Source organism: Phasianus colchicus, chromosome 2 (genome assembly GCF_987193195.1).
Source record: "Phasianus colchicus chromosome 2, bPhaCol1.hap1.1, whole genome shotgun sequence".
Classification (NCBI taxonomy): Eukaryota; Metazoa; Chordata; class Aves; order Galliformes; family Phasianidae; genus Phasianus; species Phasianus colchicus.
The window spans coordinates 76,299,340-76,327,194 of NC_143437.1; the positions used below are offsets into that span (position 1 = coordinate 76,299,340).

The 27,855-nt window shown below is 41.1% G+C and overlaps 1 protein-coding gene across 5 annotated transcripts in view; it reads right to left on the reverse strand.

Annotated features, from left to right (window-relative positions):
* Nucleotides 1–16,788: 16,788 nt before the first annotated feature.
* HTR1E (5-hydroxytryptamine receptor 1E) overlaps nt 16,789–27,855 on the reverse strand; it is a 28,721-nt gene continuing 17,654 nt past the window's right edge. For all 5 annotated transcript variants that reach the window (XM_090136043.1, XM_090136042.1, XM_090136041.1 and 2 more), the window contains one exon: nt 16,789–19,842. In XM_090136043.1, the coding sequence (XP_089992169.1) occupies nt 18,581–19,675 (1,095 nt within the window). In that variant the 5' untranslated portion in view covers nt 19,676–19,842 and the 3' untranslated portion in view covers nt 16,789–18,580. The remainder of the gene's footprint in view (nt 19,843–27,855) is intronic.

The window sequence follows — 27,855 nt, forward strand, 5'->3', positions numbered from 1 at the left end:
ATCCTGGCCTGCATCAGAAACATTGTGGCCAGCAGAACTAGGGAGAAGCACTGGTGAGACCGCACCTGGAACAGAAGCACCTGGGCCTCTTGCTAGAAAAAGAATATTGTTCTGCTGGAGTGGGTGCAGAAAAGAGCAAGGAAATTGGTGAAGCAATGAGGATGCAAGAGTTATGAGGAGTGACTGAGAGAACTGGGCCTGTTTGGTCTGGAGAAGAAGAGGCTGAGAGGGGAGACCTCATCACTCTCTACAGCTACCTGAAAGGAGGCTGCAGTGAGGAGGGTGTGTAGGTGTTACACAAACCAGCTGTCATATCAGCACGGACCTATGGTCAAGTTAATACCTTTCTCTGGAGAAAAATAAATCCCCATCTTGTCGTCTTCTACCAACACCTTCTGATGCTGACATAGCTGGAAATGGCTGGATACGAGTGGTGAATTTTCCTAATATGAGTGGAATTTTCCTGCTTTCAGAGCTGATCCCTCAGCTCTCCTGTCCTGCATTCTATCCACATATTCCGTTGCATCTCAGAGGAAAGATCCTTTCACCTCAGAAATTGTTTTTCATTTTCCCAGATTTATTTTCTTGGGATTTTGGAAACATGAATATATTATAGAATCATTACTGAGGACCCATTAGCTTCAGATAACCTGAGATTTTATTTTTTAAGAAGCATTTTCTTTTGCTGCAGCTCCCAGTGTGAGCATTTATAGCCCTTGAATGCCACCCAGTGGTGGAAAGGCATCTTCAAGCCTACTGGTAAACTGCTGTGTCAAGTTCTCATGTAATGTTACTTTGAAATTAATGGCAGATCATTCTTGTGCTCTATTTGCGGTGAACTCAGAAACAGTAAAAAAGTATATATTACATGATGAGTTCCATCGACAGAAAGGCCATCTGGTGTTTCACAGTTCTTAAAGTTTAAGACAGAACGATATCCCATGTATCATTTGGACTTGTCTAGCTTTAAAGCTCAGTACTCATGAACAACCGCACGAACTGACTTGTTCATCTTTGTGAAGACATTTTTAGGCAGAATTTTATCTTGGAATTTGCTAGATAGTTCAGGACAAAATGTGCGCTGGGGGAAACTGCTTCATTAACCATTTATTTCCATGTAAGGTTTTGGAATAAATAAGTATTTCAGAAGCTTAACACAGATATTGCAAAATACGCCTTGCTAATGGGTACATTTCTACCTAAGTAAAAGTGCCTTCTAACTTTCCTGTGGTGTGGATCCAGTAAGGATTTGTTTCAATAATTGCAAAAACAGCATACTTTGAAGTAACAACCTCTCATTATTCACTTAGAACTTCTTTCAATCTCAGTCAAGCCCCTTTGATAAAAAGCATTTTTATTTGGAAGTTTCAGAAGCCTGAACCTTCTCTGATGCAATTTACATAGAATACATAGAATCACAAGATTGGAAACGACCTGCAAGATCATCTAGTCCAACTGCTCTCCTATTACCACTGCTACCACAAAGCCACTAAACCATATCTCGTAGCTCCTCACCCAGACAACTTGAGGCCGTTGACTTGTCCTTTTGCTGCTACGTGGGAGAAAAGGCTGACCCCCACCTCACCATAACCTCCTTTCAGGAAGTTGCTGAGAGCAATAAGGTCTCTCCAAGCCTCCTCTTCTTCAGACTAAACAATCCCAGCTCCCTCAGCCACTCCCTGTAAGACTTGTGCTCCAGTTCCCTCTCAGCTACATTACCTTTCTCTGGACACACTCCAGGGCCTTGATGTCTTTGTTGTAGTGAGGGGTCCAAATGTGAACACAGCACCTGTGGTGCCTCCTGGTGGCATATTCCTTATACATCAGCAGATACCATCAAAAGTAATAAGAAGCAATAAGCTAAAGGTTCTGCTCCTTCTCTGCTTTCTCCTTTGTTCCCTACAGCAAGGCCAGAGAATAGGAAAGAACTGTTAAAGAGTCATTAAAAATAATCCAAAGAACAGGCTAAAAAGGACATTTAAGCCTGATGCATTCTGTAGGATGACCACATCTGGTTAAAAAGTTCCAACATAATGAGTCAAAGCCACAGTAATTAACAGCTGTCACAGAGAATTACAGGGCAGGCTTAATGTGCTTTTGCATGTAGGGAAGTGCAAACAGTGCTTGAACAGTATCATTCCTAAAAAATAAAAGCCTTCTACAAAACTGGCCAGACTAACTTCACCACTCAAGGAGATACAGGAGATGCTTTTAAGCAGCTAAGCGAGACAGACTCGACTAATATGAAATAGTCAGTGTGGATTTGCTGAAAATAAATCATGTCAAAGAAAACTACTTTCATTCTTTGACAAGGTAATGGCCTGTTCTGTGAGGGGAAGTGAGAAATGTAATTTACTGTGCATTTAAGTCAAACTTCTGGCACAGCTATTTGATATATTTTTTGCAGACCATTGCAGGGTATAGAGGAAATTTTCTTTCCTTGAACAATGTGCAGCTCACAGAGAAATTGCACTCATAAATAATTATCAGGGATTCACTGTTCAATAAAGGAGGACCTTGCAAATGCAGTCCTGTGGGCCCAGGCCAGAGGGCAGCTCTGATCACTGTTTTTATTAGCAACTTGCAGGATTAACTAGATGGAGTGCGTGCAAAGTTTGTGGGTACTATTAAGCAGTCAGTGATTTTATGTGCCTTGGAGGGACAAGAATTCAAACAGATTTTGATAAATATGGTAAATGTCCCAAAGTCACGGAAATCAAATACAAACAAAAGCAAGTGAAAGTGCAGCACTCAGGAAGTCCAGTTCCGAAGCACATATTTAAAAATAACTACATATGTAAAAACATTGCAGCAACAGAATAGAAGCTTTCTGCCACAATCTGCATAGAAGTAAAGCAAGCGCTGTTAACTCAAATTAAAACACAAACTCTGCCTTCTACTAAATGAGCTGTACAGGAATCAGTGGGAAAAGCATCCATTACAAGCAGAGGCATAGCCAAGGAGACCTTGTATCATCAGGGAGCTGCTCAGCCCTGTCCTGCCTGTGCTTCCAGAAGCAATCACTGCATTCACGGAGTTTGCTTCAGTAGACTTGAGTTTTGTTTGGTCTGTTTCTGAGAGCACCAACCTGCCATATGAAGTCAATCAAAGAGCTTTTCTTACTCTTCTGAGGGCTGATCTGTTTTTTTCTTTTTTTTTTTCTTCTTACTTTTGGCTCTGCATTATGATTATGGAAGCACAACTGTCCTGAAGCTTGTGGTAAATTATCAGGTGGCTAGATAGCAGATTGAAAAGTGAGACTGCAAAGTCATCCTGACCTGGTTGGACATGGAATTCCAGCAGATTCTGGGCAGTACAGAGATAAAGAGGAGTAGAGTGATGAGGGCCTGGCTTCAAATCTTTCGGTCCCTGGTGACTACACTGAAGACTGAGTCATTGTAAAAAAGACAACTCTTACTTCCTTACTACCTGCTGATTGAGGGCTATGAACTGTGAAAGCAGTTTCTGCCTATGACTGGGTTGTGCAAGGTGTATTGTTCAAGGCCTCAGGTCTGTGTAGCTCCCAAGGCAGAGACAATTTTTCCCTTGTCTGGTCCTACTGTGGACCATGATGCAGATTGCTGGCTGTGGGACAACTCAGGCTCGTGATGTGACTGTCCACATGCTCTGCAGTCTAACAGTCCTACACACCATGTACTGTGGTTTGGTTATCCCCACTTACCATAGTCTGACTGTCCCCATACACTGCAATCTGACTTTCTCCATGTACCATGAACTGATTGTCCCTGTGCACCAGTTTGGCTGTCCCCACACACTATGATCTGACTGTCTGCATCCACCACACAGATGCCACTGCTGTGCCAGTGAGTAACATGGTTTATCTGTAGCAGCAGCACATCCTTGCTGAGATGGTGTACAGACTCCATGTACTGGAGGGATCTGATCTTAACCCTTCACAGTAAGTCTAGGAGCCACATCTGCTTGCACTCTAGAAGACTCTTTCTCCCTGTAGAAGATGACTACACCATTTTTATCACTTTCTCTTCATCAAGAGAAATTTGGTCCTGAAACAACCTCCTTGTAGAAAGTGAGTTTGACAGAGCTTGTCCATCAAGAATAGCAGGAGAACTTTAACTGGGAAACCTTCCTGTTTCTTTGCTCTAAAGTGCATCTCCTTGTCTAGAAAACAGCTGCAGAACTTTCCCAACAAGTGCTGCTGTCAATGCTCCACCACAACACATACAAATCCAAACTTTAAGTGATGTTTCATGAAGTCTTTTGTTTTCCTATTGCCACAAAGGAAGCCTGGGCTTTGATTTTCTGGGGATTCTGCCAGTTTTGAAAACACATTTTCACAGTAGTTCTACTATTTGTTTCACAGAAAATCTTTTCAAGGAACTGCTAAGGTCTGACAAATAAACTTTTGTGATTTATTACTGAGGTTAATTGGGAAGACTACTGTTTCAAGATACTCAAAGCCTGAGTGCCTGTGGGCCATTCTGCTGACTTGTAGTGACCATCTCCTGAAATACATTCTTTTTTTTTTTGTTTTGTTTTCTTTTTCTGAGGGAGAAATTACATCTTTGAAAAAGGTCTTTAGGAAACATGGCTGTTGTGAGCTCTCTTTGACATTCTTTCAAATTCCCACTGGTTGCAGCTTACTGTGCTGCCATGTAGGAGACAGAGGAAGATGTATATAGTTGCATTAATGCTATCTTACATATTTTATTCATTCACTGAACCATAAACTACAGCTTCTCAAGAGCTTTTAGGACATCCCTGCATCAGGAATGTCCTTTTAGGACATCCCTGCATCAGCAATGGTAACTTGTGGAAGGGAGGTGAGAAATATATATATGGCCCATATATATATAGATGCACCAGCTCAACTAACCACCCAAAATCAGCCAGTGAATTCTGATGAGAGGTTTAGAGAATTAGTGGTGCCAGTTCATCCAGGCTGAGATTTTGATTGCATTGGTGTCTTATGGCAGAGTTAAAAAGTACAGAGAAGCTCAAATTGTATGTCTGAATTGTATATATAAATTCTCAACTGAGAAGAATGGACATACCCATATTTAAGTAATTCAGCTAAAATGCACAGGATATTTTTACTAAACAGCATGTTTAGGACAGCTCATAAAATCTTAGCATACCTTACTAATTAATTCTGTACTGTAGTAGCTGTCGTGGCAGAATCTGATATCAGTAATAGACAAATATGGTGGGTACCATATTGGCTAACGACAAAAAGCATTCCCTTCCTCAGGATGTTGAAAATAAACTACAGCTGGAGACATGAGTGGGAGAGAGATCCTTGGGGATATGTCAGTATAGTGCAACTGGTATCATGGTGTGCTGGCATCAAGCAGCAGTCCTTGGAGTTGCAGTGGATTGTACCTGCTCTGGAAGGAAGGGAGTGGTTTCCTAGTGTCATGGTAAGGCTCAAGTGCTTTGGAATAATGTCTGTGTTAGTATGCCTGGCTGCCAACCTCTGGGAACATATCCAAAATCTCTTTGAAGAAGAAAGATGTGTCAGATAGAGCTCAGCTCTTAGCTTTCCCAATGGCATCATATAGATGTATACCCTCTGCAGATGTGACAGCCCAGGCTATGCTTAAGGAAGAGCTTCTGTGCTTAGACCTCTTGGGAGAACTAGAAATTGAATAGTAAACTGTTGTGTTTCTCCATTCGACAAGGTTTTCAGAGACCAGAAATTCATAATATAAAGGTAAGCTCGGATCCATAATGCCACCAGATGACTACTGGGGAGGAATACCATACTGTCTCATGAGTTGAGGAGCACTGAACTTCACCTCTCACTAGCTCATGCTGTGAGGTTTTGGAAGAAATTCCTATTCCAAGATGAGCAAAGAAACAGGGAACTTGAAAAAGGTGCCATGTTGTTTGTCTGTAAGAGAGATGGCATCACACTGCACAATGTCTGCTGTCTGTCAGGGAACAGATGCAGACATCCCATCCAGTTCTAGATGTGTGGGTAATAAATACGCTCTTTTGCCTCAGGCTGTCACTGCTGCCCAGTGCATATGGAGCAAGAAGGGAGACAGACTTCAGTGAAGAGGGCTGGTGCTACTGCACAGGTTGGTTCTTGACTTGCCGGATGCCAAGATTGCCATCCCATCTGCTAGCTGAGCAGGGAACAACTTGTGCTCTGCTGGACTGCCAGACAGTGCCTGCTGGGGATATTTGAGAATGCCACCTGAGGTTAAATGGTTATTTCATTCACAGGTATGACATACTTCAGTGAAAAGCAATTTCTTAATGCATATGTATGAGGCACGTGAAAAGCAGTTGTCTGTGAAGCCTGTAGCTTGGAAATACTCGTAAGAGATTTATCTTGCTGCTAAAGGTCATTTATTTTTCTGGTAAATGCATACTTGTTGAAGTGGTGTGTTTCCTGGAATATTCTGCTCCCAAGATGATTGTTGTTGAAAAGCATTCTAATATTTAAATGTATGCTGTATGGAGTATTTCATACTTGTAAGTATGTTTTGTAATAGGTTCTTGGCTAAAGAGGAGAGAAAGAAAGTGTGTCATTCTCCCATATGAGGAAAGACTGGGTAGCCTGGGTCTGTTCAGCCTTGACAAAAGAAGGCTCAGAGGGGATCTGATTAATGTTGATAAACATCTAAAGGGAGGTAGGAGGCAAATGGATGAGGCCAGGCTCTACTTGGTGCTACATAGCAATTGGACAAGGAGTAATGGCCTAAAACTTGAACATAGGAAGTTCCATGCTAACATGCAGAAGAATTTCTTTATGGTAAGGGTGATGGAGCACTGGAACAGGTTGCATAGAGAGGTTGGAGTCTTCTTCTATGGAGATATTCATCTGGATTCATGTGGTGCAACGTATTGAAGGGAACCTGCTTTGGCAGAGGGGGCTGAACTCAATGATCTCTTGAGGTCCCTTCCAGTCCCCCAGAATTCTATGATTCTGTGATTCTAAATTGCAGATTTAACAGAGACTGGTTTTGTGCTGTCTTCTGCTGCTGACATCAGGGGATGTCAGTGGTTCACTTTTTCACTGGAGGCAGGCTTTATGCCTCAGTGGTTTCAGGGTTCTTGTGAACTAATATCTGCAGAAAAACAAATGTCTTAAGAAAGGTAATTGCCCATGCACGGAGGCATTGACCTTGATCTCTTTACTGTTAGGTGTGAGATAGTCATGTTTTGTTTCTGTTTTCAGCCAAACTTTTTGCTTGCTTCCCAAGTAGTTTTGTGCAGCCAAAGTTTGGCCAACAAATGCTAATATTAAGCAAATTGGAGATTTGCTGTCAGCAAATTAATGCCTTTTTCCACAGCTGCACTAAACAAAAGAGGTGCTGGGGGACTGTCAGCAATTCCAGTGAAGCAGCAGCCATCAGATTGGAAGACTTAAATAACATGACATTTTGAGGGAAACTTTTTTGACTACAGTATCTGAATAACTGTCCTCTACATATGGGCAAGATACAAGCAACAGCAGCAGAAGGAAGATTTGTCAAGAGATAAGTGTCCAGAGGCTGCTGCAAGGGCAGTGCATTTTTTTTCTTGTTACTCCAGACAAGAAGAAAAGCATCATGCTCCGACTGCAGCAAGAGAGATCCAGGTTAGATAGTGAATAAAACTTACTGTCATTGCAGGAAATGAAGTGGCATATAGGCTGTGAGGGAGCTGAGGCATCCCCATCACTGGGGAGCTTTAAAAGCAGATGAAACAAACATTTGTCTGAAGGGACATTGCTGTAGGTGACCCTGTCTTCAGGCTGGGAAGCAGATGAGACCCTTCGAGTCTCAAGATCCTCTTGCTGTCTGAGATGATTATTTGCTGTGGCTGAGCCTGTGGGCAATCAACACTGCAGCAATGTATTTGTCAGACTGTTTAGACCCCTGCAAGTGCACCCAAGAATCTGAACAGCTGCAAGCTGAATGCTTTGTGTTTAATTGAGGTTAATTTCCTAGAATGAAAATGAGATTGGGGAATTTATATAGGAAGCTTGTTTTGAAAGGTGTGATTGTAACACTGCTGCTTCTGATACTGCAAAGTGGGTCATTCAGCACTACGTTTTCCATGGAACAAATTTTTTTATTTATTAATTTTTTTTAATAAAGGAGTTATTCTTGATTCAGATAAAACCCAAGTGGTGTTAGACAGAGCTGTGTGAATTACAGCAACTTCTTGTTGCCACCCTGTGCAAGGGGAGACAGTAACGCTTCCCCATATGCTACTGTGGTTCCTGGCTTCTGCTGGCTTTTTGGGCAGGGCCTCAGCTGATGTGGTAAATGTCCTTTGCAGGGGCCATATGGCCCGAAAGCTGTGTCCAAGGTGGTCAGCTGGCAAGGCTAAGGCCCTTCATGGTTTCCAGTCTGCTTTCGTTCACACAGGATCTGCTCCCTAGAATGTGTGAAATGTACAGTTTGAGGCAGGGCAATCTAGGCAGCTTCCTCATCTCTGCCTGATATTGTGGCTAGTAGTAGCAGGCCTTTGGTCACCAAAGTCTGTGCTTGACAGGTATTTGGTGGCAAATGACAGTGTGACATGGTGACACCATGAGTGCTGGGACAGTAGAAATGTGGTAGAAATGGTGGTAATTTAGGTTAGTGCCACTGCGGCCAAAATCAGTAGCTGTTATCATCATTACACCCTAGGTGTCAGTAGAGGTACGTGTTAGAGAAATAATAGGGCTCCAGATTTCAACACCATTGTATTTGAGAACGATATTGAGCTGTGTGTGAACAGTGTCAGGAACCGGCATGAAATTACTCCTCCTGTGATTGGATTGCTCAGGTGGGGTGTAGGTACTCAGTCACGGGCCTCCAGAGGTCTGGGAACACTGCTTGCAGGAGAGATGGGAGGCCTAGATTGAGAGCAGGCTGCAGAGGCAGCAGGTGACACTGTGACAGCGTGCCTTGCAGGCCTCCAAGGTGAAGATGGCCACCACTAACTTGCTGATGGAGTGCCAATAACTTGAGGTGGAGCAAATAGGGAATTGATGACTGACTTCCAGAAGGGAGCAATTACCTATGTCAGCGCTGGGACTGAAGGCTGTATTTTGGGGGGCTGCCACTACTGAGCTGATGGCTGCCCTGGGCAAAGGACCATGAGAATCCACATATTCAGATTAGTGGCCTAATGGCCTAATTTTAGTGAAGTGCTTGTGCCCTTCTCTTGTGTAGCTGTACAAACCAGGCTGTCCTGGAAAGCAGCTGCACCAGGTGCAAGTCACACATGAATCACAGCTGTTGCCAAGGCAGGGCATTTCCATCAGGTTGTATATTAGGAAAAATTTATTCTCTGAAAGAGTGGACTGCCCAGGGAGGAGGTTGTTACTGTCCCTGGAGATGTTCAAGAACCATTTAGATATGGTACTGAGGGGCATGGTTTAGTGGGGAAATATAGGTGGGCTGAATGATTTTGGTTATTCTATGATTATATGTTTGTACTTCTTTTTTTCTGCCTATAGACCGAGGATGATTTTATACAGGACATCATTAACAAATGTTTAAAAAGAATAACTATACTATCAGTTAGAAAAAAATACCCTCAGGGACATCTATTTTAACACTGCCACATGTGACTTGTGAGCAGAGAAGCTGTGCCACTCTGATTGCAACAGTGGAACTTTTTTTTTTTTTTTTTTTTTTTTTTTTACAGAATTTTATTATTAGCTCCAGGTTTTCAGGTCTTTTGTTTGGAATTAGTTCACTCAAAAGACTGGCTTCATTTGCATTCCTTTTCCTTTTTGTTCCCATGAATTCACGCAAAAGTTGTCTCTTTCCTTCATCTGAACATGTATTCTCACTTTTATTTCCTCAGATTGCCTTGCTTTTTCCAGCATCCTGCACATCACTATTGTGAAGACATGGGGTAGAAAATATTTTCATACGATTCAGAGAAAGACCAAAGCAAGTGCACAGTGGGAAAATGAAGAACACTTTCTCTCTAGAAGACGTGTTGTTCACACAGAGTGTGTTTTTTAAAGTCTATTTTTAAAAGGTGAAACTAAAATCTCATTCTCGGATGGCAGTATTTCAGTTTAAGTCTGTACATGTCATTGCCTACAGTCAAGGCAGGGGTCCAAGCTGCTGATGGAGCAGGTGAGAATCTAGAGCAGAATTTAGGTTTAGTGACAACTGAGGTACCCTACAGTGTCTCACTGTTGTCTTGGAAAGGCATAGATCTGTGAGGCCTCTGTCTGAGTGCAGGTATCTTTTCCTGGGCAAAATGAATCACAGCCCCTGAATCCAAAAGTCTGAGTTGGACAGTTATCTTTTGGCAGTGATGGGAACTGACAGACCCAGCACACACACAGAAACTTCCCAGTGCACATCCAAATTTTGGTGTCTTCATCTGCAGCCAGACGTCATCCTGTCTGCATTTCATGCTCCCCTTGATAATTCCTATTGTGCTCCCAGTCTTGGTCTCACCAGGCAGGGTATATAATGCAGCTGTAAGCATTTGAGATTTCAATTCATTTAGCATCAGCTGGCAAAGAGCAGTGGATCTCTACTTAACCTTTTTAAGCAAGAAATTACATGAAATAATCTTCTTTTGGCCTAGAAAACAATGTGCTTTGGGCACCAAAAAGCTTTGGATCATTGAAAGTTCTGTACCTTACAAGGCCAAGTACTGCATTTTTGGCAAGAAAATGAGCTTTATATGAAACACAATGTAGCAATTATTTTGGAAAGAATTAGAGAAAGAAGTGGCAAGGCTGTTTTACAGCCAGTGAAAGGTCTTACAATGATGGAAGCATTTGATATGACTAGTTAAGATGCTCACTTGTCAATCACTGCACATAAAGTGGTAGATTGGTAAAAATGGAATGTGAAACTGTGGGTTATCAGGAAAGATGAAAAGACCACTTGAGGAACTACGTGCTTAACACACTGATGAGCGGTGAAAACAAAGTATGTATGAAGTTGGTAAAAAGCCAGAAAATGACTGGAAAATGTTCAGTATAAAGTAACTGAGTGAAGTTAAGGGACAGAGACAATTCATCAGTGTAAAGCAATCGCAATCCTGTGCTGAGGAAGACAATGCTTGTCAACTAAGAATTAAATACAGACTTGAGCTGTCAGAGCTCACGGAGCTTTCCTTACAAGTGCCATGGGGGTGGTGGTGCATAGCATGTCTGTTCAGTGACAGTCCAACATCAGGGCCAGGGCTGGGCAGCCCAATTCTGCTTCCTGTGCCCAGGGGTCTGTGTGGGACATGAAATCTTGTCTGCTTCCAGCTGCTGGCCTGGAGAGGAGGCAAGAATCACTTATGAGAAAAGTATGCCTTTCAGCTCAGATGACAGCAGCCAGTAGTTTTCATGCTGATGATAGTAGTTCTGTCCTTAATGGGGCACATATGTAAGTAGAAGCATAATACATTTAACCTGTCACTTCTTTAGCTTGCCTAGCTTTTTTCCTGTCATTTCAGTGCCAAAGTGCTGATCTCAGAGTACCACATATGCAGAATGCTCTTTCAGATATACAGAATTGATGAGAAATACAGTGAAAACACATAGGGAGCAAATCAAGAGGCCTAATCAACCTTCATTCTGGTTATGTTCTAGCTAGGCTGGTGTTTCACATCCTGCTACTCATGCTTGCAATGTCTTTTATTTAGCTCCTTGAGAAATGCACATCATAATCAGTGTGCTACTGATAAAGTCAAACTAAACCATTAAATCTAAAGGAAATTATTCATAATAAAGTAGTGTGATAGAATGATGAGGGAATGTGTGGAAAGAGGAATCAGAGATGGAATCAAGAAAATCTCTCGTAACATAACAGGCACAAAGGCAATGTTGTTTTTTGTAACTCTGAAAGGCATATTATGAGTCAAATTTTATGTCAACCTTCAGAAGTGGCTCTAAATTTTGTTTGTCATTTGAAGGCACTTGAAGACAATACCAGATCTACCACTGATTTGTGTGCCTTTAAATCGAGTACCGATCATTTTATGGGTGTGTAATATATAAAAATTAAACACAACAAGCTGATTCATCTTCTTAAAACTTCATGTGAAAACAATTTCCATTAGAAGATACCCTACTGGCTGTTTCTTCAATACATAAATAGCTGTAATCTCTGAAGGGAATATGGCTGGCCCAGTGAACCTTCAGACTTGTGTGCTCCTCATCATGGCCATTGACTTGGGGTGACTGCTCACTTCATCAGGATCCACCAATAGCAATTGATTTTCCAAAGAGTAAGAGAAAGAGGAATGAACAGTGATGTGGAAGGAAGAGAGAGGGTGTGAGTTAGGGACTGGGAAAGCCATCAGGAGGCGCTCAGTGTTCTCCACGCCCCCAGGAGCTATCTCATGTGGCATCACCAACTGGGCTTCTTCTTCTGCTCGGCCACCTGCTGCTTCTCAGCTTTCTTCTAGTGGAGGCTGTTGCCTGTTACTTGTTCGTTTCTCTGGCTGGAGAAGGAGTAAGGCCTCTTACTGACCTCTATTAAAAACACAGGTATTCTTTTCTCTAGCAAGGAGTGAAATTGCTGCTGGAAAAAAACAGACTTGTGTTTTTATGCAAGCACTGGACCAAGACAACCACGCTTAATTAATAGGATTGCAAATCCTAGATTAACTTCTGTGACTCATTTGCATTTTTTTTCTTTCTGCCTGCTTCAGAATGAACATCCAGTCATTATACAGAAAAGTTCTGATGAAACAGCAAAGATAAGTGATACAATGTTTTCTTGTTATTCCATGTTTAAAAAGTGATTCCTTTTATTTCTTAAATAGAGATTTAGCAATAAAAGAATGAGACATTGCACTGGCATATGTATAAATGAAAGTAAAGGTGTAGGAGATACACTTGATTTTAGTGGTCTAATTCTTCAATTTAAAAACTCTCAAGCTGGAGGAGTTAACCTGGCTGTGTATTTATTAGATAAGCTTGTTGAGGCTTATCCCAGTACTCTAGCAGCTCATCACTTGTGCCTCCTACAGATGATAGAGATTATTTCTGGCGGTGTCACAGGAGTGGAAGTCGTTTGTGTGAAACTTCCTATTCCCCTGAAGAGGCTGTTGTGGAAGGCTTTAGTTACGTTGTTTGTGAAAACAACTGGAAGGTCACTCTGCTTATTTCTGGCAATTCAGGCACACACCTGTGATTTCAAGTTTGTATTCCTAGTATTCCTTTAAAATTAATAATCAGAAGTTGAGTCATTTCAGATTGTGTTAAAACCAGCTGTTTACAGAGGAGTATGAATTCAGTCCTCCCTCTTTCCAGAAGTTATATTTCATTTCTTAATTGACAAAACATGCATCTTTTATAAAGTGTACTTTCAAGGAGACAACGCTTTGTGCCTCACCTCACGGAAATGTGTCCATCTGCACTCATGTTGTATGTGAAATGAGTATTGCACTCATAGTACTTCAGAAGATTGGAGTACCCCAGTGACGTGGGACCTTGCACCAGACAGAAATGAGGGTGAGAATTTGTCATGCAGGAAATTAATCCATGAAAACTTCAGAGAGCTGATCTATATGCTAATGTATTTTAAGAGTGCAGTGCAAGCAATTGGAAAAAGGTAAAATACACAGAGAGGAGGGGAGCATTTCCAACAGTGCTTATGACATCTGGGGGCTATACTGACCATGGCAGCAGTTTCTATAGATAGAAGCCCTGTGGGAGAGGTGTAATGAATGAATAATTAAAAAGAGATCTTAAAAATCATGGTGCATGTGAAGCCACCATAGTGTATTATTTAGTATCCTTCATTTGAAAGAATCCTGATGCATGTTAGATATCTGATTGGTAGTGAAGCTGCAATGAAATGTGAGCAGAGGCTGTGCAGAGCAGTACCACGGAACAGTGTCTGCAGCCTGAATTCCTAAAACTAAGAGCATAGAGATGTTGTGTGTTAGCACAGCCCAAGGTGGCCTTGCTGCTTGCTGCGTGTTACTTGATGCCACTGTGGTGCAGAGAAAGGCTGTAGTGGGAAGGCAGGGAAGGGAGATAAGGAACGGGGGGAAAAGGAATTGATAATGCATTAAGGTTGGAAAAGACCTCTGAGATTGCTTAGTGCAACTGTCTGCTCATCCCTACCATGCCTGCAAACCATGTCCCCCAGTGCCACATACACACAGCTCTTGAGTGGTAAGATGAAGAGGAAATCAAAGTGATTAAAAAGGAAAAAATGGTAAAAAAAAATATTTTATCTTTTAATCAGAGGCTTGTAACATTTGCTAGTGTATGTTTTTTTTCGCACAGGTTACTCATGGTTGCTTCTTCTACAGGAGCAATACTGAAAGTTTACATTTAAGGGCTGATTCAATGTTCATGGAAATAAGTGGAGTTCTTCCCCGACACACTGAGGAGGAATCTGTAATGCAAGGACTGTACACTTGGGCAAGGCCATACTAAACCATGAGGAATGTTGTAAGGTGTTCTCCAGGGCTGACAGGCATGGCAGGCTATAATTTCTAGTTTATTTTAATTCAAAAGTAGCAAATGGTTGCGTTAGACCGGGTGAAAAGGAATAATTTCACCATACTGAAGGCAATATATATAAAATCATCTACATGTAATAATGAAAAAGTAAAAATCCCCTGGCAGTGGTAGAGGAATAAGGGAGAAATGCTGGCAATATTATGTACATAGTACAAAATAGAAAATGATAAAGAGTATTTTTACAGCTGATAAAGCTGGCATTTATCCGAACTCATATCATTTTATAAAATTTTATTCTTTTTGGCCTGAAGAGTAAACAGATAGCAGTTACAAAGATAATATGTGTGTTGCATGGGACTCTTATGAAATACAACTTGTAATATATTGGCTACACCAATAAAAGATATCACAATATCTATGTCCACTTAAACAACAAAGCAATTTAAGATAATTTCTCATACAAATCATTTGGGTGTGTAAAAGATGAACATCAAACAGTCCATCATTGATATTTTCAATGGTTAATAAGAGGACACAAGGCACAAGAACAATCTCTCCACTTGTGCTGGAAGCCTGTTTTTCCTCCCAGTGCTGCAATCCTGTTTACTTTTTGATGACTGGAGTTGAAAATGGAGAAGCATGAAGAGTCATTAGAAAAGATTCCTTTGTTCTTTTAGCATCTCGTGACAAATAAAGCTATGTTTTTTTGTTTCCTTTTGGTACATGCAAAGGACAGACTGTGCTGGCAGTAACAAAAAAAAAAAAAAAAAAAAGAAGTGGCAACTATGAAAAACTGTGCAGTTCACACACGTAGCAGTAAAATGCAAAAAGTGACAGCCCTTTCAGTATACACTTGGTGAAACTTTGTTTTAAATTATTTTGGAGAGTTCAATTCCATCATCCATCTGCATACAGGAAGATCAACAACATAAATCTCATGTGCTTCAAACAACTCAGTGCATCACTGTGGTGGAGAATCCCCATTCTCAAAGGGGCTCAATGGGACTAGGGACATATGAACTTGCTCCAAAGAACTGTCTGCTGACATAGAGAGAATATGCTCTGGAATTGTGGAGCACATGTAAGAGATAGTAAAAAGCAGCAGATTTGAATATCCAACTCACAAGAAAGCTGATAGCAGCACTGAAATAGAGATAAGACAGAAGCAGAGTTTAGGGCCTTACTCCAGCAGAAGAAAAATAAATTTGGGGATTAAAGAATCAGAAACTTAATGGAGAGATGGGAAATTGGGAGTGTAAAATGAGAGAAAATAATTATGAAGGAGAAGAAGGGTTATACATGCAAGTATATGTAGCCTATGTTGAGAATGGGGATGGGCTTGGGAAGAGACTTTTAGAGGGAGATGATAGGAAAAAAGCTAGGAAAGGGGCAAGGGGATCTTTAGGAAAAATAAGACTTTGGGGAGAAAAGATATTTCAGAGTGGCTAAGGAAAGTGTATCTGGTGAAGGTCTTGGATGTTTCATTAGGAACTTGCTGGGAAGAGCTTGCATTGCAGGCCATGATGTGGCTTAACCTAGGATAGGAATAAATGGGGAGTTTCCATGGAAAAAGAGTCTAAGCTTGGGAAATGTCCAAACCTTTCATAAAATCCACAAATTCTTAACATGGAAAAAAAATGAGATTGTCAAGTAATGGTGCCGGACTAGCAAAGGTTTTTATTTCCATCAGATGGCAGGTAATTTCTGATCAAGTTAAATTGTTGTAAGTCAAGAGTCCTTTAAGCTGTTCCTGGCTTTGTGTGTGGAGAAAACATAAAAGACATCTTCATCAGTCTAGTGACATTTGTTAGAAAACATAGCTCTGTATTTAACTAATGATTTAACTACAAAAGCAGTAGTCAGCTGACAGTGAATGCTGAGTATTTAAGAAGGAAGCACAAAAATTAGCCATCCATCTGTTTTTTTCCCCTGTTTGTTATCTCTAGATATTAAAATTCAACAGTCTTCAACCTGACACCATTTGGTAGCCTGAGTGATAATAGTGGAGATCAGATACCTGAAGGACTTAAGTAGAAATGAAGATGATACAGCTCGTCTGTTTTACAATTTTCATGCCACTCTTGGAAGCGTTTCTCCCTACCAGCAGCAGCTATTTTGGAGATCACTCTCACCATTTTGGGCATTTGGTTATTTTTTCCCTAATAGCACATGTACTCCGTGAGACTGCTTTGGAAATTTCACAGACAGGCAGGATCCCCACCTTCAGTGGACAGTTTCCATCTCTATCAAACTGTGAAAATGAAAAACTATAGTGGATCTCTGGGCTTCCCCACTGGAAGACATCCTTGGTGGTTGAGATGACTGTTTTCCCCTCTTTTTAGATATTAATGCTAACTATCAGGGAACCAAAGATAGATGGAGGTGACAGCAGTGACAATAGCTTCAGAAGGACAGCTGGAGATAAGCCTCCTAAATCCAGGTATGGAAAACTTGTAGTCCTTGAAGCAGAGTCCTGCTGGATGTGTGTAAGCAGTAGGTCATGTTTTTGTCACCCTCAGATTTGATTTACACTCAGCTTGCAGAACTACTTCTTTCCAACTAAACACTTTCCCTCAGAAACAAGGATGTCATTTCTCAGCTCCATCCAGAGTTTATTACTCACATTACTTATAATTCCTGGACTCTTGATAGGAAAAATGACTCTGTGTTGTAAATTTTCAAAACATTTTCCAGACTTGGCTTCCAGTGCTGTTACAACACTCTAATGTCTGTTTTGATGGATTTAGAGCTGCCATGCTGCAGTTCAGTTACTGCATGTCAGGGTGATATATGTGATATTTTCTATATGGTATGTTGGTTTAATTCAAAAACAATTTGTCCAGAAAAAAAAATGGACAGGAAAGAAAATTGTGTGGCAAGATAAGTAATCAATATTTCAGCAGTATTTAGGAGGTACTAATGGGCAGTGCCAGATTCTTAGCTTTGATTTTGCTTCTTCCCAGCCTCATTTCCAAACTGTTTGAGCCAAGGCATTTTAGCTTCCATAAACACAGAAGAAAGGGTATGAAGGACTCTATCTGGATGAGAGAAGTAACTCCTTGGAGAACAGCCAGAGCAAGAAATTCCGCTAGAGGGTTTGATCATAGGTTAAGTGACAAGAATGCTGTTACAAATTGAAAGATGAAGTGTGCTATTTTTAAAAAGTTATTTTCCTTATTTCTTTTCTGCTGCTGCAGTTCAAACAAAGTAATTCGTCTTTTTCTTTCAGATGATATTTCTGAACACCATACTTTACTGATCTGCTGAGAAAACATGCAGCTGCCTGAGTCTGTGGGTTAAGGTCGATGATCCATGGGGTTGTGCACTGCCAGATCCAGGGAAAGTGGGGAAAAACTGGATAATGCCACCTCACAACTGACTGAGGCACATGGCCTGAGCCCTGAAGGAATGCAGTATTACAGCAGTATTAAAAAGGTGACCATTCAGGTGTGCAGTTGATCTTACAAGTGTGACACTTGCTATCTGTGTCTTGTAGCTTCTCTCAGTTGCCAGAAAAACTGCACAGTTTCTGTCCAATTCTTTTAACATAAATCAGAAAACTGGGGAAAAAAAAAAAAAGGTCACTTAAATGATTACTTTGGAGTACAAAATGAGATCTGTTTTTAGAAGGAATGAAATTAACTTTGCTTTCTGTTTCGATAGTGCATTTCTGTGGGGATAAGAATAGAATGGCTTATTCTGCTGTAATGGTGGTTATTTTCCTTCTAAAAAATGGTTACAGTTTTCTCAAAATGCCACAGTAAAGAATTTCTGTTTAGTTGTCATGACCATGAAGTTTATTAATTTTTGAACATGAATTTCTGGATTCAGCTTACAAGCCTTTATATTACTACAGTGCACGTCAAGTTAGACATTCGATTCTTAAATGAAAAAAGTATAAAAGAAATGTGAATACTGTTGTTTCCTTCTTGAATTATTGATTACACAAAATGCCTTATATGTGAATATCTAATATTTTCTTGTTGTTATTTGTCTGTTTCATTGCTAAAAAAATCCATTCCTTTGTAGAATAAATTTATTTCAATTTTTCACCGTGAATAACACCAGAGGTAAAAAAAACAGCAGAACAAATTACTGGCTGAAGAAAGTTAAGCAAAGAGGCAAACATCAAAATCCCCTTTGTCAAGGGAAGTAACAAAGTCAAATTATTTTGCTCATTCTTAAGGCCAGGAGTCATGTCATCATCATCATCTCCCAGCACTTTTAAGTATGTTCTCGACACCTGATGAGCTTTCTGAAGGCCAGCTTGAAATCTTCGTTAAAGCTCGTGTACAGCAAGGGATTGATGAGGGAGTTGACATATCCCAGCCAGGTCAAGAAGTCTGCTACTTCTGGAGAGACAATGCAAAGGTGGAGGCCCACAAGCAGCTCCTTGATGAAAAAGGGTAACCAGGACAAAATGAAAGCTCCTAAAATGAGTCCCAAGATGCGAGCAGCCTTTCGCTCCCGCGTGGTGGAAATCTGCTGTCGGTCACCAGCCAAGTCCAAGTCAGTCTCAAAAGGAGGAATCCTCACAGATGCATTAATTTTATCAAACTCTGTGGTGGGGTCAGAAGTGGAGAAGTCCGAGACGCAGAACGTCTGTGTGAGCTTGCAGCTGGCAAATGAGTTTTGGCTGTCAGTGCTCCTGTTGCTGAGATGGCGGCTTGAGCCCCGCTTCTGGTAAAGACTCTTTGCAGCGTGGTAGATTCTGTAGTATAGGATCAGGATCAAAGTCAAGGGTATGTAAAATGCCCCAAATGTGGAATAAATAGTATAGATGACATGGTCGTGTTGAATGCGACACTCACTGGGAATACTGACACTGTGGTGGTTTCTCCAAAACAAAGGGGGCATTGATATGAAAATGGAGATGGTCCACACGGTGACTATCATCAACCCAGCCCTTTTTGCTGTTCTTTTCCTGGCGTATTCAATGGCATCAGTGATAGCCCAGTACCTGTCCAGAGCAATAACACATAGGTGAAGAATTGAACACGTGCAACAGGTCATGTCGACGCTCAACCAGATCTCACAGATGAAGTATCCCAAAGTCCACTTATCTATCATTATGTAAGTGATACTCAAGGGCATGACGAGGACAGCAACAAGAAGGTCTGTCACAGCTAGCGAGCATATTAAATAATTTGCAGGCTGGTGGAGCTTCTTGGTTGTGGAGATTGCCGCGATGACAGCAGAATTCAGCAGCATAGTCAGGGTTGTGATTGTGGCCAAGGTCAGGGTAACAAGCATCTTCTCAGTTACAGTTTTTGGCTTTGTAGCCACACTGGCTTCAGTGGTACAGTTTGTGAAATTCATTTTCCCCTCCAGGATGCACAGTGAAAGGAGAAGTGGCTGCTTCGTGTAGCAGGTAGTTTTAACTTCAGAAGTTGTCCATTCGGATATTTTAGATAAAAAAGTTTTTATATTCCCATATTCAACAGCGCAGCAGAAAGCTTCCAGGTTTCCTCCTGCTTATCATTTTCCTAGAAGATAAAAACAAATCTGTTAGTGGACCTAGAAAAAAAAAAAAGGTTTTGGCCTTTCTTCTCTCCTTTCTTCCCCTTTTTCTATGCATTCATTTATTTCCCATTTCTAGAGGACATTTTTGTCTGTATTTCCTGCAGGTTTATTTCTCCTTTGACTTTGGGGGTCTTGCTGCAAGTGGGATGTTAGACCTCCAGAGGTCCCTTCCAACAAACATTTCTGCAGTCTCTGAATTACTGATACTGGCAGATAGTTCTTTGCCTGATTGTTAAACAGGCTCCAGCAGATGAAGAGCACAGGAAATCTGCCTTTTCACTTTAATTGCTGTAGGAGAGGAATCAATTACTTCTATATATCATCTTTAGAAAGGAGAAATTGAGCAGCCTACATCAGCATAAGTATGTCAGTATTTCACAGTTTTCTTTTCTGCTTTTTCATATCCATGTCTTTATTAATATCTCGGAAACAGTACTTAAAAATTATTCAGGTTACCTTTAACGTACAGCTTTCAAACAGTGTTTAAAGCTTTATGGCAAATGCTTAATTTTACAGAGCACATTAGTGTTGCTAGGAGCTTGTATAGTTTTGTCTAATTATTCTTGACATTTCATATATCCCACTGCGTGTATCTTTGGAGAATACAGACAAAAAGCTCCTGCCTTTGCTTTGAGATTCCTATCATATTTTCCTGCCTGTCAGGCAGACACTATGATGCAGTTTACAAACAATAACTTTAAAAAGGCTTATTTTTCTTCAGAAGTTTTTTTTGGGAAAGTGCTGAAGTCCTTTCCATACATCCCAAATACTGACTGAGGCCACAGTAAGCAACCTGTGGGATGCAACTTGAGACACCCTCTGGGACGTTGCTTTCTTGTTTGTTATTTATCCCCTTGTAAAAGTTGTAGGGAACTAAAAGCCTGAATCTTTTGCCATTAAAAGAAATCATAAGATTCTTCTCCTTGACTTCACTTATTTAAAAATGATTATTCTTGTAGGGTAGTTGTGCAGGCTCCCCTGAGAAGCTTGGATTGAGACAGCTGCTGCCAGAACTATACATGCCCCCTCTCCAGATAAGTCTTTCAGGCAGATGGTAGGAATCATCCCCTAGAAATGCTAATCTTTCTTGACTTTGGCTAAAGGTGGCTCCTCCACAGTTGCACTTAGAATACATATCTGATTTTAGATGGCTAAATTTGAGAAGTAATAAAATCCACTCTCACTGACACCAGCAGGACTTGGGTTAGGCTCTGAGAGAGTGTTTCCACATGCAAGTTAAGAGGAATTAAGAATATGAGTGAGAAATAATGAATGTGTAGCTAGACAGCTGCTTAGTTCTGTGTACAAGGACTCCTATTCAAAAACTGTAATGAGACAGAAATTCTCCTCTATATGAAGGTGAAAATACAAACTTTAGAAAAAAAAAAGGCTGCTCTTTGTAGAATACACCCATAGTGCAAGCAGGCCCCTCCATCTACACTCTGCTCTTCAAAAACTGCTTTAAATTCTGATTAGCCTTGGAGAAAATATCAGGCATGACTATTAAGAATAGCCTGGAGAAAGCAGGTGGAAATTCATCAATCAGTTTTCAGGTTGTTACTACATTGAAAACACTGTTTTGGTCATTCAGGCTTCAGAAGGACAAAACTTTAACTCAAAGCTTCACATTCTTCATACAAGTCTTCTCCATCAAGCCAGATCTTGATTCCATTAGTTTGCTCCCTGGCTACGCCTGATTTTTTGATCAGAGGATAAAACAAAGGGCCTTTCTGCACTTCTGAAGCATGCAATTGCAGTTCCTACACTTTCCTCAGCAGAATTATGTCACTAGTGCCCTGGGTTCCGACAAGCAAACTCAAAGGTGCTGGGAGACACCAAGGCAGTCCTGCCTGTTGTTCTGGTCCATGCACAAGAGAGCTCCTGTTACTTCTTGATGTAAACAGCATTTTCCTCCTTGCCCTCACATCCCTAAGAACTCTGAAGATTTTTGGCCTTGGTGTTTCTCCCGGAGATGCATGGCCACATAGTTCTCTGCTGAGCAATGCCTACACACGTACTTAACCCAGAAGGAAGAGAAGAGCTTTTCATGCAGGAATAACCTTAGGGAAACCTTTTCCAAGCTTTGTCCCCTCTCTGCACCACAAGTATCCTCTGAAAACAAATTATTTTCTTCCTTAATGAACTTTTGTCTTTAAGCAAAACCCATCACACTTTATCAGATCTGATGCTGGGGTTTCCATTAGGACAAAGGAAAAGTTTGTTTGTTTACTTCTGCTCACTGCTCAGCGGGGATGATTTTTTTTTCCTTGGAAAACAACTGCAATAATTATAGACAGGGAAAAAGTAAACAAAGCATCCATCCTGCAGAAGACTTGCCCGTAGGGACCACAGCCTGGACTGGCACATCCTTCATGCCAAAGACCAGCACTGAAGACTTTTAATTCCTGTGCTCTTTATAGGAAATGAGCCTTTAGAAATTCAGACAATATAAATAGCACAAATAAAAACTGTATTAGACCAATATTATTAAGGAAGTATACTGAAATGCTGAGAAGTCTGGAGATGTTGGGCTGAAGGCTTCCGCAATATCTTAAATCCTGTCCTTGGAAGGGACCAGCAGTGCTGAGCTCTTGGGTTCACACACGACAGCAAAGAACAGACATACAGGATCCAGTGTATGCTCCCAGGTGGGACATCCAGCTTTCTCCTCTTTGCCTTTGAATTAAAGGCACCCTGTGAAATATCCTGGCCCAGAAAATAGGTAGAGTTTTAAAATGGGGAGTGGCTTTACTAGAAGACATCAGTAATTGACCCTGGAGATTAATATAGGACAGGATTTAAATGCCTCTTATTATTAACCTTTAAAAATGTAAGCGTGATTGTGGTCACGCATGTTGTAGACTTTGTATTTTAATTCTTTGTTTGCTACCCGTCCTTCATGGTACCTGGCAGCCCTTGACCAGGGTAAGGAACCATCTGGTTGCTATTTTTATAATCGATTGTGGTTTTATAAGTCAGTTCTTGGAAGAGACATTAATAACGTGGTTATCTTATTGGAAGTGCTCTCACTAAAAGGACTGCCTGCTTACGGCTTGCACTTGTATTCTTTCAGGCTGTCAGTCATCTCACACCAAGACTGATGTTACTGGTGTGGTGGAAGAAACTCATTTGAGTTCCTCCAAAAGGGAATCAATCACACTGCATATTAGCTGATTGTCAGCAATGGCACTGAGTGCTCACTGAGAGGGAGAAGGGGAGAAGAGGATGATTAATTGTTCCCTAAAAACAGTTGAGTAGGTGTATGCTGTGAGATGGCAATGTCCATGCCTGCTTCTCTACCTTCTCAGCAGAAGAACATTCAGTCTTGGGGCAGAATACTGTGCATTTCCCATAGACTGGCAGATGGGCTGACACCAACTCCTTGGCCACTGAATCTCCCACTGTTTCTTAAGAAATGGAATAACATCCCTTGGAGAGAACAAAGGGCAACTGTCATGGCATGTGTGCATGTGAACACATGTGTGCAGGAGGTTAGTTCCTTTATAGCCACAGTTTTACATTTCTTTTAAGCAATTAGGGCACTGTGCAATTATGATACTTCTCTGCCCCTTTGGCAGCAATAAATCAATATGTCTTTGTTAAATCCTGAATTTGTAATAATCTTTTGTACAACTATTGCCAAAACACACAAGTGCTGCCTTTCACATTAATTTGTGGCAGGAAGACCTCCCTATGTCTCTGCTTTCTTCAGAGATGAGTTATGGATGTTGGGAGCTGCTGTTTGGCATGATAAGCAGCACTGAGGAAGTAAAAGTCAGTGTAAATGGTGAGAAACAGCCTTGTCATGTGAGCTAACCCGATGAAAAATACCTGACCAGCCCTTCCCTGGTTATGGGGCACATTAGCAGAGGCACACTAGCCCACAGCAGCAGCCTTCAGAGCTGTGCTTATCAACAGACCTTGCCTCAGAGCAAAAAGGGGCTCTTGAGCCCTGCAGATTTCCTAATTTAGTAGATAGCGACAGCCGGGAGACATGTAATCTGCACACTTAACCTTTGTCTGGGAAAGAAAAAAATATGATCTGGAAGGGTTGCTGCCTCCTGCAATCTTCATGCTTAGTTCTCACATAGACAAGTTGTTCTCTGATTAATTTCTCATTTTTTGATAAAACCAGGCTGTCTTACTCAACTTCACAATTCTAGATATTTTTCATCACCAAAGTAGCCTTTTTCTATGAATTTGCTGTTTCACCTCCCTTTGTGCATGCTTTAAAAGATGCTGGGTTTTCAACATTCCCTCTCCTGTGCTGTTTAACCAAACTTTTAATGCTGCTTAGATGTTGTAACATACTTTGTTTTATAGGATTGACCATGGCATGGCTATAGGATTGACCCTGAATGGTTTTACTGAATGACACAGAAGCACATACATACAGAGAAGGAAAGAACTTCCATGCTGAGCACTGGCGGATGCTTGGGGCCCTCCACAACCCTTCCTCCTACAGCTCGAGCTTCCATTCAGACTGCTTATTCATTGACTGCATGACTAAGACCCGCAATCAGATACAATACAGGTGGGAGGACAGCTTGGATAATAAGGTGCTGTGTGAGACACTGCCAGCTAAGTGTAATTCATAGAGAGGAGGGAAGAGGAGCATGCCATTCTACAGTTCTCCTCAGGAAAGCAGCAGCTAAGATGCAGCCCCGTCCTTATCAAGACCCATTTATTTTCCCAAAGCCAAAAGGAATACAGGCGCATTTGGCTTCAAAAAACACAACCAGAAATTCTAGGGGCCATGCTGTCATGAAACTGGAAGTCCACTGGAAGAGTTCCCCTTTTCTTACTATGAAGAGACTATGTTGTTTCTTGGTGCTTTAAGGAAATAGAACATAAAACATCAAGGTGCTGGAGGACTTGGAGGGGGTCCTCTTGCTCCAAAACGTAGATCCAGAGACAAAATATTTCAGTGTCTCCTTGGTCAGTAATAGTTTAATGTCTCTAAGCAAGAATTTTTTTTTTTTCCCTTTTAAATGGGCTTACAAAAAGAAAACCCAGTAACCAAAGCCTCTTTTGATCAATGATTTACTCTTTTTTTCTTAATTCCTGAGTTAGCTATTTATGTAGAGAATGGAAGAACTATCAGTAATTGTAAGTTTTTAAATGGCTATTTTAAAGGCTGGTATCTTTTGAACTAAAACAACGTTTTGTTTGTTTTGCAACTAGAAGCAGAACCACATAGTTGTCACTGTCTTCCCATTCCTCTTCTGTTGAAACAGAAGTAATGCATTGTAAAATAAAGCCATTTTTGCTAGGAAAAAATTATTTGAGGCAGAAGTATTTTTAAAACATCCCTCATTGGAAATGAATGTATTTAATTTGCAAACTATTAAAGCACCACACCAGAACAACTTGAAAACCCCCTCGAGGTATAAGAGGACTACATCCAATACAGCCAGGAAAAGTTAGTGGAGGAACTACAGCTGGATGTTCTCCCCAGATGGCAATCCTTATTTTTACTGTCTTTGAGCCGAAGCTTCTGATGCTGTTTGCAAGCCTAATGCTTCACATACAGCACACAGGCTGTTGTAAGGACAACAGGATTGAACCCTCCTGCAGCTTCTAATGGCCAAATGCTGCCTCAGCACTGGAAATACAGCAGCATAATGCACTGATGAACTCAGCTTATCTCCTGGCACCTGTCTGAAATTCTGCTTTGTTTCATCACCTTTCTTAAAGAGAACATAAATACATTCCTAAGACCTGCACAGTTGTTGGCTGTGGTGAACAGTTGTTGCCCAGCCACCTTCTCTCAGTCTTATCTATCCCTCCTGAAGGATCTGAGTCTGGGCCCTCATTCATAGAAACACAGAATCACATGAAGGCTGAGGCTGACAGGGCTCTCTGGGTCTACCTGGCTCCAGCAGGGTACACCCATAACAGGGACACCCATAACAGGAACACCCATAACAGGGTGTTCAGGCCCACTTGCTGTCAACACTGAAGAGCTTACTCTCACAGAGGTACAACCCCATTATTAAAGATGTCAAAATCACTTAACTCCCACTGAAAAAAAACCCTGCTCCACACAACTCTGGCTCTCATGCAAAGATCAAACATGGCTGCTGGATGCATAAATCCTTTCTGAAAACAGCCATGAGGCTTGTAAGTTCCTTAGATGCTGTTAATTTTCTATCTGAGGAATGACTGCAGGCTTAGATCCTTCAGTGTAGCACAATGTGAGTGGTGGGTTTGGGAGACTTCTGGCTAGAGGCTATTACTCCATGGTTTGTCACAGTTTTGTTACTTTACATTTCAACTACTGGCTAGAAAAGAAAGCTTGTTGAAGTCTTCCAAATGAACTGAAAAAAAAAAAAAAAAAGTAAGGAAAATCAACACTGAATTCTCACCTGTGAATGCATTTTCCATCTCAATTTCTCATTTTGCTGCTTAGAGACATGTCAAAGACACAGAAATATTTGCTGATGGATATATCTATTCAGCTCTGGGGAAATGGTGCTATTTGTATTTGTATGGAGACAATCACTTTATTCGAGCTAAATGTCACTGTACATGCATTGTTTTTCAAGTCATCATTTGTTTCTTGCTGCTATTCTCTGTCAGGAGGCTGATGTCGATAGGGTTTATTTGATCTCCACATGACTTGATTCTGTACACAGCTGTTCTGCAATTCATAATGGCCCAAATGAAGAAATTAGGCAGACTGAAACTTAACAGTGTATAAAGAACACTGAAGCTTGATCTGAGACCCTCTGAAATCAATAGAAGTTTCCATTGTGAGCAAAAGATTTGAGATTAAGTCTTAGTGAATATATGCCCAATTTCTGGCTGCTGAAATAAGGAAGATGACTCACACAATGGCTTCAGACTTCCTTTGGAAGGAAAACTGTGTGACTGAACAAGTAGTTTTATCACAGCAGAAGGTAACTGTAGAAAAACGTCTCGTGATGGTAAAAGCATTGGGCTAGTGGCATGGGACTGCTGCTGGGGCTGGGCTGCAAGTATGGGGTTTCAATCCAGCCGGCATCCTCACTGCAAATGTGGGAGAAATGGATTACTGATGCCCCACGTGGTGTGCAACACCCAACAGGTCAAGGGTGGGCTCCTGCTTAGTATGGCACTGCTGCAGCAGAAGTTCTCACACTTACTGGAGATGGCCCTGAAACCTTGTGAGAAGGCAGGTTTTCATCATATTTGCCAAGCACAGTGCAGCAGAGGTTGGGTTTCCTACACTGGAGCACTGTGGCAAAGGCTGCACGTTTATGGAGTGGAGTTATACAGAAGCAGCAGAAATTGCTGCTTTTGTTTCTGAACTTTGCTATTGGTGGTGGAAGCCATGGGAACTGACAGATCAATGCCAGACACTCGCTGAGCTAACAGCACACATGGATGATTTTTTGGTTACCCCTATAGTACAGTGACAGTTGTGATACTACAGCTAGGTTCTTTAGGGTCCTGGCAGTAACTATCTGGCTGAAGTTTTCACATGAAGTAATACTTTTTCTCTGACACCATTACTATACCTACAACCAAACTAACATGCTCAATTCTGTCCACTGCCTGGGATAATTCAGCCATATCTTTGCTTTTGGAAACTTTTCTAAGCTCAAAAAGCTGACATTACAACTACATGTCTGGAGTAATTACCATGTAAATATAAGATAAGTAAAACATAACATTATTAAACTGACTGAACATCAAGCATTTCAGACAAGTCATTATATGAATTAGTGGTAATTAGCCATCAAAACCCATAAGTACAATATAATTAAGCCACAAATACAACATAAATACAGACTAATTATGAAGGTTCATACACTGTAAAGATTGAGCTGTCTTTTAACAGGTGTAATAAAATGTGAAGAGCCAAACTCCTCTGCAAATAATGTATATTATAACAGCAGATGTTTGTGTGTTTGCTGGAGAGGGAGAAAAACAGAGGAAGGACCATATTCATCTCTAATTCTCAGGGAAGTGCCCTGGAAAGTCAAACATTT